General features: G+C 41.7%; 1 protein-coding gene across 1 annotated transcript in view; it reads right to left on the bottom strand.

Annotated features, from left to right (window-relative positions):
* Window positions 1-461: 461 nt before the first annotated feature.
* Window positions 462-15,901, bottom strand: part of LOC311246278 (acidic leucine-rich nuclear phosphoprotein 32 family member D-like) — a 44,605-nt gene continuing 29,165 nt past the window's right edge. Inside the window, exons 4-7 of the mRNA XM_084336413.1 lie at window positions 13,734-13,893; window positions 12,743-12,864; window positions 9,429-9,486; window positions 462-4,071 (exon numbers count right to left, since the gene is read on the bottom strand). Coding sequence (XP_084192539.1) covers window positions 3,989-4,071; window positions 9,429-9,486; window positions 12,743-12,864; window positions 13,734-13,893 — 423 coding nt within the window. The 3' untranslated portion in view covers window positions 462-3,988. The remainder of the gene's footprint in view (window positions 4,072-9,428; window positions 9,487-12,742; window positions 12,865-13,733; window positions 13,894-15,901) is intronic.

Genomic DNA, 15,901 nt, shown 5'->3' with positions numbered 1-15,901 from the left:
CACCATTTTCCCTCATTTTCTGCAACTTAAATATAATTATATTGATGTATAGCATAAATTTACATTTGCCATGTTTTCTAACCATCAATTTGCACGTTTTTAGAGCATCATACAAGACGAGGAATAAAGCCTTTTTGCTTAAATTCGCTTTTTTCTTCAAAGTAATCGACAGATTAAATGATTAAAATAGTTGCTGCCCTAATATATTGAAAGATGCGATAACATTTGAATGTAAAAAGAAATATTATCCAAAATGTATGTTGTTTACATACATCACCTCCCTACTTCCAATTTCCCCACGTGGAATGCCCCCGATTGGATAAAAGACATGCTAGTGCTTATATTTAGTGGCTGAATGTCATCTATAGCACCATTAATAATAATAACATTTAAAGATTTAACCAAATCTCTGGATATTATCAGATGCTGCATTTAATGAAATGTATACAGGCACAAGTTAGCAGAGCTATTTTTTTTTATTATTCAAAAACACTTCAGAAGATTACAGCACACAAACTTCAAACATGACTTTGAACAGCAAGACAAAATAAAACCATAATGAGTCTGGAGTGGAATCTTTACATCCTGACCTGTGCTTTTCTGTTTTTATACCCAAAATAAAAAAAGGAAATATATTGCAAGTAAAAAAAAAACTACTACATGGAAAAGATGAAATAAAATCTATTTACACATTGTCTTACTCAAGTCTTTATTCTAGGGTAAGAAAACAGAAGTACAGTGGGGAGGAGGGACAAAGCACTAATGACTTGAGGGGTTTACAATACCAGTTGTAATCAAAACACAAGTTGGAGATGATTTTAACTACTGACTGATAGTCAGGACCTTCTTAGAGGAAACAAAAGGTCCACCTGAGCATTAAAGGGGCACTTCACCAAAAAAACGATGGAGATTTATTTTGCACATAATCTCACGCACATCCCAAAACTCTTTTTTTGCACACATTCATTTAGTTCGACAGTTAATGAGTTTGAATATGGTCACCAGTGATGTCATCGGGGACACTGAATCCTTGTGTCGTGTTAATTACAGCACCATGAAATGATGTAGATGAAAAAATAGCAATATCTCATCTTATAAGGACTGCTACCTTATCATTTCATGGTGCTGTAATTAACACAAGGATTCAATGTCCCAGATGACATCACTGAAGGCCATATTCAAACTAATCTACTCTCATTAACCGTCAACCTAATTGAATGTGTGCAAAACGGTTTAGTTTTTGGATGTGTGTGAGATTATGTGCAAAATAAATCAACATTGTTTTTTTTTGTCAAGTGCTCCTTTAAGAACACTGAGTAAACTGCTTGGAAACTCAAGTCTGGCCGGTAAGAACGGCTTCGAACATCTTGTAACTTTCCTAGGGTTTAAGAAAACGAGACCTGAAAATAAAAACATTATCCATAGTTGGAACTGCACTGACCCCAGAACAGTACACAACACAAAGGAAAGGAAAGGAAGGAAATCTGCTGCTTTTTGAGTGTAATAAATAGAGAATCAATGACGTGATTGGAACAAAGCAGTAAGAAGAACATCCTACAAAAGGTTACTGGGAGAGAGATGTGGGGACCGCTTACAAGACAGCAAAGACATATATATATATATATATATATATATATATATATATATATATATATATATATATATATGTTGCAGGATATTTGATGAAAAGAACAAACAAAAGAATCTGAACCACTAACAGGGGTTCTTCTTGGGACTTTTTAGCTAACATCTATACAGGCTCTACACTTAAAATGTCACTTGGTGCAAAACTTTACAAGGGGGATTTCCAAAAAGATGAGTGATGTAGCAAACAACCATATCTTAATTTACTTTCCACTGAAAGTGGAAATGGATATATTTCCCTAAAATATGCCAAGACCCCCCCCCCCCCTTGTTTTCTGAGTTCAGAGTGCTGAAAGTGAGGAAAATGCAATCCTATGACATCATCGATTACTGAGATGGTTGAAAGAAAACTAAACTACAACAGAACACTACGAGACGGAGACGGTGTTACAACAGCAAGAAGCGTCCCTCCAGGACGGCCAGGATCAGGTTGCTGAGCTACAAGCTCCCTAGAGGTGAAGGAGCGTGAAATCAACAGAGACATCAACAGTCACCACAGAGACCAAGCAGCTACAGCTAGGTCTGGAGAAGCTGGCAAAGCCCACCATAATATCAGCACCAACCGTGATGATGATGTCGATGCTCCCCTGTTTTTGTTAATGTGTCTGACCGTCTGACCTGTCCGTCTTTAACACTCCTGAGACCCACATAGACCCATCCATATGTATAACATGGGTATGTTAACCCATTTAGACCTAAAACGCCTGCTAATAATGCATAATATAGCCTGCATATACACACAAATGTGTTTCCAGGACTATCTATATGTTTAACATGGGCACGTTAACACTTTAATCGCCAAGGACGCCTTAACACGCCATTCCCCGCCATGCTAATTCTGCTAAATGAGTCTCATTGAGATCAATATTTCAAAAATCTGTGATCGCAATCATATTTCTCCCGCGGAGACTTGAGATCTACTGTTGATCCCCTCTCAACTCTACAACGGTTCAAGAGCGCCATCTGGTGGCCGATCGGCGGATCGCCCAAACCGGAAACGGAAACTGGTGCTCATCCAAATTCGGTCCGACCACTCGCTATAGGTCCCGGGACTCGAGCTCGACACAATGGATAGCGATCAGTTACCAATAACTCGATAAACAACATGATTTGGACGTATATACTATTATACAACCTGGAGATGGATCGCATATTTCAACATCCCATAATAGGAATCTTTTTGCTCCACGCTCATCGCCCAACGGCCCGAGGAGACTGGGGTAAGTTTCAGCGTTTATGTTTACCGTGTTCGATACAAACTGCTCTAATGATCATATCACCCACACTACATGAATCATCTAACGTTGGCCACGGAATTATAAACGACCCCCCCCCCCCCCCCCCCCCCCCCATCCGGTCAACATCGGATGATGAGTAGTAACTTCTAGAAGCACATCCATTTGAAATGTTTTATCCGGCGCCGATCGCTATCAAACTGTATTTGATCATCAATATAATGCATTTAGGGCTATAAATCACGTTCTGCAGAATTCTGCAGAAAACGATAAAAACATATTTATACTTTAGACCGTATTTTAGTATGAATATGTGAATGAAAAAGTATAACGTTCCTACATCCTGAACGATAGATAATTGACGTTGAATGGGCCATAGTAATGTCAATTTAGCAATACAATTTAAAAAGTTATAGCCCTGCAAAGAAGGGGAACTTCTCCATAGACAAATAGAGCTGGCAGAGGATGGTATAAGGATGTACATAAGCGTGGCAGAGAAAGTGTTAACAGGACTATCCATAACATTTTCTTTCAAGCATCTCAGGCATATGATTGCATTTCCTTCCTTTGGAGACTTCAAATTCAAAACTCCCAAAAGTAAAACAGAAAAAAAGTCAACATTAGAAACAAACTACTTTTTGCAGAATTACAAAGCATAAGTGGAAAACCCCTAAAAAGGGGGTTGGGGTGCAGTTATTAGCTGTGACCAGCAGCTCTATGTCCCTAAAATGTCCCTAACCTCGAGGAGCCACAGGCTTTGCCCTAAAAGGCTAAAGTTGGGCATGGAAGTGTGTTTGTGTGAAGGTGTGGGTTCATGCCAATTGGCTAAAAAGGGGGCATGGGCATGGCGAATCTATTGCAAATTCAGGTTTTTAAGTAACATTCAGTTAAAACGCTCCCACACGTTTAGAGTATGGAATGCCTTTCCAAAAGAAACAAATAGACACAATATTTTTCAATGCATTGTGTACAAAAACAAAACAGACGTCTACAGTGATATCTATAAGCAAAAGGGTGGGAAATACAAACTTGGAATATGTGACACCAGCTTTCCGTCTTCCTGTTCTACAGCTTAATCCCAGCGCACTAGCAGGGTGGGGGTAAGAAAACTAGTCATCTTCATCGTTGTCGTCCCCATCGTCCTCTGCGTCCCTCTTCCTCTTCTCCCCCTGGACGGCTGCCCCATCGGCATCTAACACAGTTTGAATGAGATTTTAGGTGCTGGGTTGAGGTCAAGTCCACAGAACAAACCGCACAACTTACTTCCAATACACCTTTATGTCAAGAACATTGGTAGACTGTAGGGCTGACCCCTATTAGTCGAATAATCGATCGAGAGGAGCCGTAGTCGACTGCCAACCTCTTAGTCGAATACAAAAAAATAATATATATACACACACACAGGTATATATATATTTTTATCATTCTTTCCAAAAGAAAAGAGGCCTAGAAGCGTGGCTAACGCTAATGGCACGCATACCAGAGGCTAACTGCCTAAAAAAACAGGCACAGAGGCACTGAAAGAGGATTTCACCCATCTAATGAACACACTAGACTAGACAAATATCAAGATGTATCCATCAGTGGACCAATTGCATGCTTTTGCAGAGGACAAGAAGCCTTCAGTCGACTCCTTCAGACATTAAGCACCCCCCACATCCCAAATGGAACGATAAAAAAAATGTATAAAAAAAAAAAAGTAAAAAAAAAAGGCCCGACAACACACGTTAATGTCCCCATGGGCCGTACATGTCTTCTTTAAACAAGTCAAGAAGAAAACATAACAATAAGTCAAGAACAGAACAAGAACACCATAAGGTCCAACAAATTTTAAATAAATGCAAATAAATGAAAGAATGCAAGCACTCCCAGACATACCCCATGCGAAGGTAAGGAAAAACTCACTAAAACCTAACAATAGGGAAAAATGCTCCACAGGTAGTGTGGAGGAGAGAAACCTTAAAAGGGCCATTCAAGGGGGGATCTCCCTTCTTAGATGTCGGTGATAGTAGTGTTGCAGACTAACAGTTGGTAAGCATGCACTCAAGTGTGTAGTGAAACACAGATGAGTGCATGCAATAGCAACTGAACATTTTGAAAGATTAAAGATAGAGCTGATAGCGATAGCAACTGAACATTTTGAAAGATTGAAGATAGAGCTGATAGCGAATCTATTTGAGGCACAGGGGCGGCGCAAAGAGGGTCGCGTTCTCCACGTCTTAATCACGGGACATTCAACACTCCGGTCATTGCTCAGGGACAGCCGGAGACAGGGAGATAGGGGGCGGCGCAGAGAGGGTCGCGACCTCCCCGACATCATCGCGGGACGTCCAGCACTCCGGTCACCACTACGAGACCTCCGGAGACAGGAGGGCACGCAGAGAGGGTCGCATCCTCCCGGCCTTCATCACGTTGATGTGAGGTAAGGACTCTATGTTACCAGTTTTGGGTTAATCAGATGTTTTTTTCACAGCGATCACAACGTGTGTGTGTGTGTGTGTGTGCGTAATAGGCGTGGGGGGGAAATCGATACGTAGTTGCATTGTTCATTTCAATACCTGTAATAGTACAGTAGTCCACACACACATGTGCATTCAGTTAAGTTGGAATATGACTGTAATACAAACAGTTCAGTTTGTATGTACTTTACAAAAACCATGACGAATTCTCTCTTAATTTATGTTGACTAAAACAAGATTAGACAAAATAATTATAACTTTTAGAATAATTCACGTTATTATTTCAGCATTTCCCATTTACGCTTCGGGCTAATCGATAGCCCACTAAAAGCCAAGCTACGCGAGGCTAAAAACCGCGTCCCAGGTCTCTCTTGACTACAGCTTATACCAATAACCATGAACGGAATCTGCTACTCTCTCAACACTCCTGCGGCAGCCGAACAGTTCTACCAAAAGAACATAGCATTTAAGACGACAGAGGCTAGAGGATGGCTAGGCTGCGAGAAGAGCCAATAGCCTGGAACCTATATCCCAGACACAGGCTTGCTATCCCCCGTAGATACTCCTTCGTCTGTGTACACCCACTACTATCAACATTAAAAAAAACTATCAGCTAAAAAAATAGTTTAAAAAAAAAAAAAAAAAAGTGCAGTGGCAGGTTCGCTAAGCTAATGTAGTTAGCCGAATGCTCTGATGGAGGCCACCATTTTAAGTTTTAAGTGACGTCAGCGATCTACGGTTGTACTCGACGGACAAAAGGGAATGTGTGTGTGACGTGTGTGAAATTTGTACAGTAGGTCCCAGTGAGAATTGTAATCAGTGTGTACTGTGTATTTACACTATCCTAATGTTGCTTTGTTGGTTAAAAAATAATAATAAGCTATTTAAATCAGAATATGTTCCATTCCATGTCTGACTATTTCTGAATCTATTGACCATTTCAAGGAATGGTTGGTTACTATTGGGCTTCTATAGCCTTCTACTGAACTTATTGTGAATCAGCTGATAGGGTTTTGGCTAGACTATACTTAATACATAGAATTGCATTATTTACAATATAAAAATATAAAATGCCTTTTTTTCATTAGCGAAAACTAGACAAAAATCATCAGTTTTCTGCGACTAAATCTAGACAAAAACGACAAATCGAGACTAACACTGACTAAGACTAAAATGTTCAGACCTGTAGTTGACTAAAACTGACTAAACGAAAAATAAATGAAGGTGACTAAATATGATGAAAACGAAAAAGGAGCATTTGACACATGACTAAGACTAAAACTCAAATAGCTGCCAAAATTAACACTGACCATGACAGCCCACTAATCAGAATGCCTTCCTTCATGAGGTAGGATAGGTCACTAGCCTGAATGCCTTCCTTCATGAGGTAGGATAGCCCACTAACCTGAATGCCTTCCTTCATGAGGTAGGATAGCCCACAAAACCTGAATGCCTTCCTTCATGAGGTAGGATAGGCCCACTAGCCTGAATGCCTTCCTTCATGAGGTAGGATAGCCCACTAACCTGAATGCCTTCCTTCATGAGGTAGGATAGCCCACTAACCTGAATGCCTTCCTTCATGAGGTAGGATAGCCCACTAACCTGAATGCCTTCCTTCATGAGGTAGGATAGGCCACTAGCCTGAATGCCTTCCTTCATGAGGTAGGATAGGCCCACTAACCAAAATGCCTTCCTTCATGAGGTAGGATAGCCCACTAACCTAAATGCCTTCCTTCATGAGGTAGGATAGCCCACTAACCTGAATGCCTTCCTTCATGAGGTAGGATAGCCCACTAACCTAAATGCCTTCCTCCATGAGGTAGGATAGCCCACTAACCTGAATGCCTTCCTTCATGAGGTAGGATAGCCCACTAACCTAAATGCCTTCCTTCATGAGGTAGGATAGCCCACTAACCTGAATGCTTTCCTTCATGAGGTAGGATAGCCCACTAACCTGAATGCCTTCCTTCATGAGGTAGGATAGCCCACTAACCTGAATGCCTTCCTTCAAAATGGCCATTTTGGATAACCATGCCGAATTTGTACTGGTCCACACATTTTTTTTTTCCGTGGGATTTTCCGTGGGATTTTTATAAACTTTGGACCGGTACTACATAAGACTTCAGGCTATGGAACAATTATGTTTTCCAGCTCCTACCTCTCAGCTGAAACTTAAGGGGACATGCATTGCTATTTCTAGCACTATCTGGGCAACTTTACACAATTCCTGTGAGTCTATGGAAGACATCTGTATGTTTTTTTTAATCATTGTTTTATATTTTATTTTATTTTTTTATTGGTCTTTTTCCCCCTCCATTTTTCCTCAGATTTTCTCCCATCCCAATGTTTGTCAGGTACATGCAACACAGATTACAGTGTTTGCATCTGTCTGCTTGAGAAAATACCATGTTCTGCAATAAAAATGATTGAAGTGAGATGAACAGACTGAACTTTATTTTATTAGATAAAACATGTTGACAGTTTTACTTTGCAGTTGAAAAAAGGTAATAAATGAAATTTGATCCAAAAAGAAATTAAATAAATAAAATAAATTTCGCAATACTCAGCGTATCGCGATATATTTAGTATCGCGATACTATCGTATCGTGACGCAAGTATCGCGATAGTATCGTATCGTGAGGTCTCTGGCGATTCCCACCCCTAGTGCGTAACGTTAGCGCTAAGCACGGCATGTTTAATCTATTTTTCAGCCCGCTTCTCTAGCATGCATAAGTACACATATACTATCGATAATCTAGCGTATATTTGAAAACGATTCATAAATCAGCCAAAAAATTACGATGTGTTTTGTGTATTCCACTAAAGAGCTATTATCGCGGAATTTCTCTGGAATTACTAGAAGTTCTAGAACTCTCCAAAACTATACTTGTATTCAAAACGGTATAAAACGGAAATGTACCAATGAAAAAACAATCCGTTTCATACATGTTGACTGCAAGCAAGTCATTGATAAGCGAGGGGTGTTTTAGACCCATAGCCATAATTTAAGATATCGTTTAAGCCTTCACAAATTTCCCCGACCTCCCATTGACTTCCTTATTGGCACGGTAGCCCTAATATGGTCAAAGGGGCGTGGCACTGAATGTGTTAATACACTGCGCTGTTGATTGTAATGTAGCACTATTTTACTCTCTCCATTCTATTTTATTGCACTGCTGCATAATTTTACTATCTATTCTACTATTTTATTGCACTGTACTATTTTACTCTATTACTTTTTATTATCAGGTTGAAATCTGTCAGGTATTAAACTGTGTGGGTATCAAACAAGAAAGACTGTCAGGCTTTAAAACTGTGTAGGACCCAGGCCTAGAAATGCACAGAGAGGGGGAACTGCGCCCTGAGTGAGAGGTTCGAAGGATCAAAGTGGGCATCAAACAGGAGGGAAAACTGTCAAGTTTTAAACTGTGGATACCAAACAGAGAAGGTAAAGATGACTTTAAACTGTTAAACGGTAATCCAGAACCATTTTTATTGCACTGTAACAAAAAAGATTTTATATGTCTGCACTTTATGTGCTCATTTTATGTCTATTCTATTATTTTATTGCACTATTTTACTGTCTATTTTATCTTAATCTTTTTATTATTGTCTATTTAAAACTGAATCAAACTATAAACAAGGTGGCCTTTTGGGACGTTAGATCCTAATGTGAAAAACTGATTTTATATGTCTGCACATTATGTGCTCAATTTATTGATATTTTTTCTGTTGTGAAGCACTTTGAGCTGTAGTTTCTGTATGAAAGGTGCTATACAAATAAAGTTTATTATTATTATTATTATTAGACTCTAACCTTAACCATTGGTACCGTCATTAGACTATAACCCTAACCATTGGTATGGTCATTTAGACTCTAACCCTAACCATTTTGGTATAGTCATTAGACTCTAACCCTAACCATTGGTACCATCATTAAACTCTAACCCTAGCCATTGGTACCGTCATTAGACTCTAACCTGGTACCGCCATTAGACTGCAAAGCCTAACCATTGGTACTGGTATTTTGACAGTTTGCTGCCGCGGCCTAGCAACGTACTGAAACATAACTGTACAATCAGATACATACCCCCATCTTCCTCCTCCTCTTCCTCCTCCTCTACATAATCATCATCGTCTTCTTCATCCTGAGGAAAAGCACAAAGGAGATTTCAAATCAAAAGACAACTTTTTTTCTTCTTCACTTTCTCCTTATTTTTCTATTTTTCTCCCATCCCAATTTCGCCTCGCCAATTCTCCCCTCAATTCTCACCTCCCCTGTCTCGAACATTGCTAGACTATGCCTCCCACTGGTCGGCTGCAGTGAGGACCAAGCCTTGCATCATGTGTCCCCTCCGGTACACGAGGAGGCAGCTGTCGCATCTTTTCACCTGTACAGCTCGATCTCTCAGCGGCGAGGAGTAACACGTGAGAGGCTCACGTTGCCCCCGTTGCTTCCTGATTCTGCTGTACAGGCGCACCAACCGACCTGTAGGAGTCGCTGTCCACAACGTTTAATCCCCACCCACCAGCTTTCCCACCCCTAACACTGCCAATTGTGTTAGTATGAACGACCAGCCAAGCTGGTAGCAACGCCGAGAGCTGGGCTCGAACCCAGCATATCCTGCGTTAGTGGCGAGCGCCTTGCCCACTGCGCCACTTGGCCGCCAAAAGACAACATTGTTGAACAAATATTTTATTCTGTGATGATGTAATGCTGGAAGGTCAGTGATGATGAATGATGAAAAGGGGTAGGATTAAATAAGTGTATACTTCTTCCTACTCCTTTTCGAACATGCAGATAGAGTTGTTTTGCTTTTTGTTATTGTTTGTTGTATTCATTGCATGTTCGAAATAAAGACTTCAAATAAAAAAAAAAAAAATGAAGGGGGTGTAGTAGTAACCCATGACCAGTGTTAATTTTGTCAACGAAAATAATGACTATATATGGTCGTCAACAAAGCTTTTCCCCCCCGACGACAACGAGACGTCAGGTTAATGTAGATCATGTGACACTAACGTGACTAAATTATTTATGCATTATAGTTTGACTACATCTGAGGACACAAAAATGTACTTTACAAAAACCATGACGAATTCTCTCTTAATTTATGTTGACTAAAACAAGATTAGACAAAATAATTATAACTTTTAGAATAATTCACGTTATTATTTCAGCATTTCCCATTTACGCTTCGGGCTAATCGATAGCCCACTAAAAGCCAAGCTACGCGAGGCTAAAAACCGCGTCCCAGGTCTCTCTTGACTACAGCTTATACCAATAACCATGAACGGAATCTGCTACTCTCTCAACACTCCTGCGGCAGCCGAACAGTTCTACCAAAAGAACATAGCATTTAAGACGACAGAGGCTAAAGAGGATGGCTAGGCTGCGAGAAGAGCCAATAGCCTGGAACCTATATCCCAGACACAGGCTTGCTATCCCCCGTAGATACTCCTTCGTCTGTGTACACCCACTACTATCAACATTAAAAAAAACTATCAGCTAAAAAAAATAGTTAAAAAAAAGAAAAAAAAAAAAAAAGTGCAGTGGCAGGTTCGCTAAGCTAATGTAGTTAGCCGAATGCTCTGATGGAGGCCACCATTTTAAGTTTTAAGTGACGTCAGCGATCTACGGTTGTACTCGACGGACAAAAGGGAATGTGTGTGTGACGTGTGTGAAATTTGTACAGTAGGTCCCAGTGAGAATTGTAATCAGTGTGTACTGTGTATTTACACTATCCTAATGTTGCTTTGTTGGTTAAAAAATAATAATAAGCTATTTAAATCAGAATATGTTCCATTCCATGTCTGACTATTTCTGAATCTATTGACCATTTCAAGGAATGGTTGGTTACTATTGGGCTTCTATAGCCTTCTACTGAACTTATTGTGAATCAGCTGATAGGGTTTTGGCTAGACTATACTTAATACATAGAATTGCATTATTTACAATATAAAAATATAAAATGCCTTTTTTTCATTAGCGAAAACTAGACAAAAATCATCAGTTTTCTGCGACTAAATCTAGACAAAAACGACAAATCGAGACTAACACTGACTAAGACTAAAATGTTCAGACCTGTAGTTGACTAAAACTGACTAAACGAAAAATAAATGAAGGTGACTAAATATGATGAAAACGAAAAAGGAGCATTTGACACATGACTAAGACTAAAACTCAAATAGCTGCCAAAATTAACACTGACCATGACAGCCCACTAATCAGAATGCCTTCCTTCATGAGGTAGGATAGGTCACTAGCCTGAATGCCTTCCTTCATGAGGTAGGATAGCCCACTAACCTGAATGCCTTCCTTCATGAGGTAGGATAGCCCACAAAACCTGAATGCCTTCCTTCATGAGGTAGGATAGGCCCACTAACCAAAATGCCTTCCTTCATGAGGTAGGATAGGCCACTAGCCTGAATGCCTTCCTTCATGAGGTAGGATAGCCCACTAACCTGAATGCCTTCCTTCATGAGGTAGGATAGCCCACTAACCTGAATGCCTTCCTTCATGAGGTAGGATAGCCCACTAACCTGAATGCCTTCCTTCATGAGGTAGGATAGGCCACTAGCCTGAATGCCTTCCTTCATGAGGTAGGATAGGCCCACTAACCAAAATGCCTTCCTTCATGAGGTAGGATAGCCCACTAACCTAAATGCCTTCCTTCATGAGGTAGGATAGCCCACTAACCTGAATGCCTTCCTTCATGAGGTAGGATAGCCCACTAACCTAAATGCCTTCCTTCATGAGGTAGGATAGCCCACTAACCTGAATGCCTTCCTTCATGAGGTAGGATAGCCCACTAACCTAAATGCCTTCCTTCATGAGGTAGGATAGCCCACTAACCTGAATGCTTTCCTTCATGAGGTAGGATAGCCCACTAACCTGAATGCCTTCCTTCATGAGGTAGGATAGCCCACTAACCTGAATGCCTTCCTTCATGAGGTAGGATAGCCCACTAACCTGAATGCCTTCCTTCATGAGGTAGGATAGCCCACTAACCTGAATGCCTTCCTTCATGAGGTAGGATAGCCCACTAACCTGAATGCCTTCCTTCATGAGGTAGGATAGCCCACTAACCTGAATGCCTTCCTTCATGAGGTAGAATAGGTCAGGTCACTAACCTGAATGCCTTCCTTCATGAGGTAGAATAGGTCACTAACCTGAATGCCTTCCTTCATGAGGTAGGATAGCCCACTAGCCTGAATGCCTTCCTTCATGAGGTAGAATAGGTCACTAACCTGAATGCCTTCCTTCATGAGGTAGGATAGCCCACTAACCTGAATGCCTTCCTTCATGAGGTAGGATAGGTCACTAGCCTGAATGCCTTCCTTCATGAGGTAGGATAGCCCACTAACCTAAATGCCTTCCTTCATGAGGTAGGATAGCCCACTAACCTGAATGCCTTCCTTCATGAGGTAGGACAGGCCCACTTCTTCCTCTCCGTTGGAACCCTCATCATCAGTATCCTCTTCGCTGTCATCATCTCCGTCTCCAGTTGGACCGGCCTTGTCATCATCTGATGAGGGCAGAGGATGAAATTAACAACACGCATTCACAGGAACATTAAGTGGCATAACATACAGCATAATTCTTCTTCCTACGTCTTCATGACTATGCTGCACTATTAGTCCTACTTTTTGATGGTGCAATATGTACAGGCTAAATATTAACATTTAGTCATTTAGCGGACGGCTTTTATACAAAGCGACTTACAGACGGCCTGATCACCACCAAGTCCACAGCTTTAGAGTCTCTCTCCCCCAGGCTATGATGTCTCTAAGTTAGCCATGATTTGCTCAAGAAAAGCTATATGCTGCAGTCAATTTGTGAAAGCCTGAGCTTTACATCATGTTATTATTATGGTAGTGTCACAGACCCCATCTCCCCTCACACACAGAACATCAAGTTGTGAAAGTTGCAGTTGGAGCCTAACCCAGTTTTTGAGTGACAAAAAGTACCAGTGGACTCTGATATCAAACATACCGGCTGGCACGTCTGCAGAATGGCTTGTTAACTCAACTGAGAGTTCTACATATCAGTTGATTTAGATGGTGGTTACTGGCAGTCACTGGTTATTAGACATATTGTCACAGGCCTAGATTGAGTGTTCTAAACTCAAAAAAAGAAAGAGGAAAAAGAAAGAAGTAGGAGAATTAGAAGGGAGGAGAAAAAGAAAAAAGAGAAAGGATAAAGAAAAACTATAACGAGAAAGAGAGAGTAGGATAATTAGAAGGAGAAAAAGGAGAAAGAAAGGAGAAAGAGGAAGGAGGAGAATGAGGAGAATGATGAGAAGGATAAAGAGAATGGGGGGAAAAGAGAAAGGAAGAAGGAGAAAGAGGAGCTGTGTCCTGGTCTGAGTCGCGGCCTGTCTCCTGGTGTGCTCACCGCGCTCTGCGTCAGAGTCTGGCACCTCGTTGTCCTCCTGGTCGTATCCATCCAGGTATGTGACCTGAGGAAGCAGCTCAAACACACTGTCCCTGTAGTCCTCCAGGGTGGTGACCTCACAGCTGTACAGGTCCAGGCTCCTCATGCTCTTCAGGCTTTGCTGAAGTGGGAGGCAACAGGTTAAGTAAAGGTGTGTACTTCTCACTCTACAGTAGTATAGAGCTGTCCCCAAGCCTGTTTTTGGGATTCGAACATTCACAAGGGTTTTTCGAACAGACATACGAACCATCGTTTTTTAATCATGCAAACATTTTTGCTCCCAAATACTTTTTCTGGTTCAGTACTGTCGAGTCTTAGCACACATTTACCCATATTGGAATTTTCCACCTTTTGATCATCACCACACTCAACCTATTGCATGATTCCATTCTCGAGTTACAAGACGAAACATCCGGCGAGCGTCATTTGACGGTTGTGAACGCTCCTGAACTGACCAGTCACTGCTGATGGCGAAAATGATTGACCACCGTTGTAGCTAAGGAGCTTCTGCTCAGAAATCTCGGGCGCCGAGAGTGGGGGAAGGTGACACAAGAAGACGAAGAAGTCCATTGTTTTGAAGAGAGCCTCTGAATGAAGCGAGCGAATGGCCATTTTGGATAACCATGCCGAATTTGTACTGGTCCACACATTACAAAAACCTTTGTAAAACATACATTTTCCGTGGGATTTTTATAAACTTTGGACCGGTACTACATAAGACTTCAGGCTATGGAACAATTATGTTTTCCAGCTCCTACCTCTCAGCTGAAACTTAAGGGGACATGCATTGCTATTTCTAGCACTATCTGGGCAACTTTACACAATTCCTGTGAGTCTATGGAAGACATCTGTATGTTTTTTTTAATCATTGTTTTATATTTTATTTTATTTTTTTATTGATCTTTTTCCCCCTCCATTTTTCCTCAGATTTTCTCCCATCCCAATGTTAGTCGTATGCCAATTCCCAGTCCCTTCCTGGTCGCTGCGCACTTACCCCCCACAGTCAGATCATCTGGGAGAGTGGAGGCTACCACGTGCTTCCTCCGACACACGTCCAGCCAATCACCGCTTCTTTTCACCTGGTAGCGCGGATTCTCATCGAGAGGGCGTAGCGTGTGGGAGGATCACACTATCCCCCCTCAAGTCCTATCCGCGCTTAGCAGGCGCCGCGACCGAACTGTAGGAGTCGCTGTTTACAACGACCCGGACCCACCCCGCCAGCTTCTCCCACCCTCTAATACAGCCAATTGTATTAGTGCAGACGGCCAGCCAAGCTGGTGACAACCCCGGAGCTGTGAGCTGGACTCGAACAGGCGAATCCAGCTCACAGCTCCGGGGTTGGTGACGAACGCAATCTCCGCTCGGCCACCTAACCGCCCTCATTGTTTTATATTTCTAATGGAGTACTCAAAAGCATCATTTTCCAGCCTCAGGATTTCAGCCCGTTATTGGCTGGGCTCCGCCCCCTTAAGCACTTTCAGTGACAGTCACCCACACAGTCTGCGAGTGGCAGAGAGAGAGAGAGATACGCAGGTCCCCTTCTCTTTCTCTCTCCCTCTCCCGTTTGAGGAAGTCTTCCACTGTGCACTACAGCCATAGACTGTGTTCCGTGTTAGTTATGCTCCCGAATCGAGAGAGAGATAGAGAGGGGGAGAGAGAGACAGACCAAGAGACGACAGCGCGACGCGCGTGTGTGTATGTGTGCTCTGTCGCGAGGGTGTATCTGTTTCTCCCTCTCTCTCGCTCTCTGTCAAACCCTGTTTGATGAAGTGTCGGGTTCACTATGCGCGCTACAACCACAGAGCCAATAAGATCACTATCCGCTCCATCCTCGCCTCGTTACGTCACGATGCAAGTCAAATCAGAATGACCTAATTGAATCGAGCAGGAAATGGTCTGAGCTGAATGAGAGCAATCCGCCAATATGGTATTTAGAGACACAGACACATTGATACTAACTACTATTACTATAATACAATGCTAGACACTGAAAAAAGCCATTTATAATGCATGTCACCTTTAAAACAGGCATCTGGCAACCACTAAACAGAAATAGTACACAACTTTTACTTCAGTGTGTTCAAACCTCTGTTACTCTATTTCATTAACACTCAAAGTGAATGTTAATG

Source organism: Notolepis coatsorum, assembly GCF_963971535.1.
Source record: "Notolepis coatsorum genome assembly, chromosome: 19".
Lineage (NCBI taxonomy): Eukaryota > Metazoa > Chordata > Actinopteri > Aulopiformes > Paralepididae > Notolepis > Notolepis coatsorum.
Note: the sequence above shows the minus strand (reverse complement) of the source record. Positions and strands in the feature narration are given on the sequence as shown.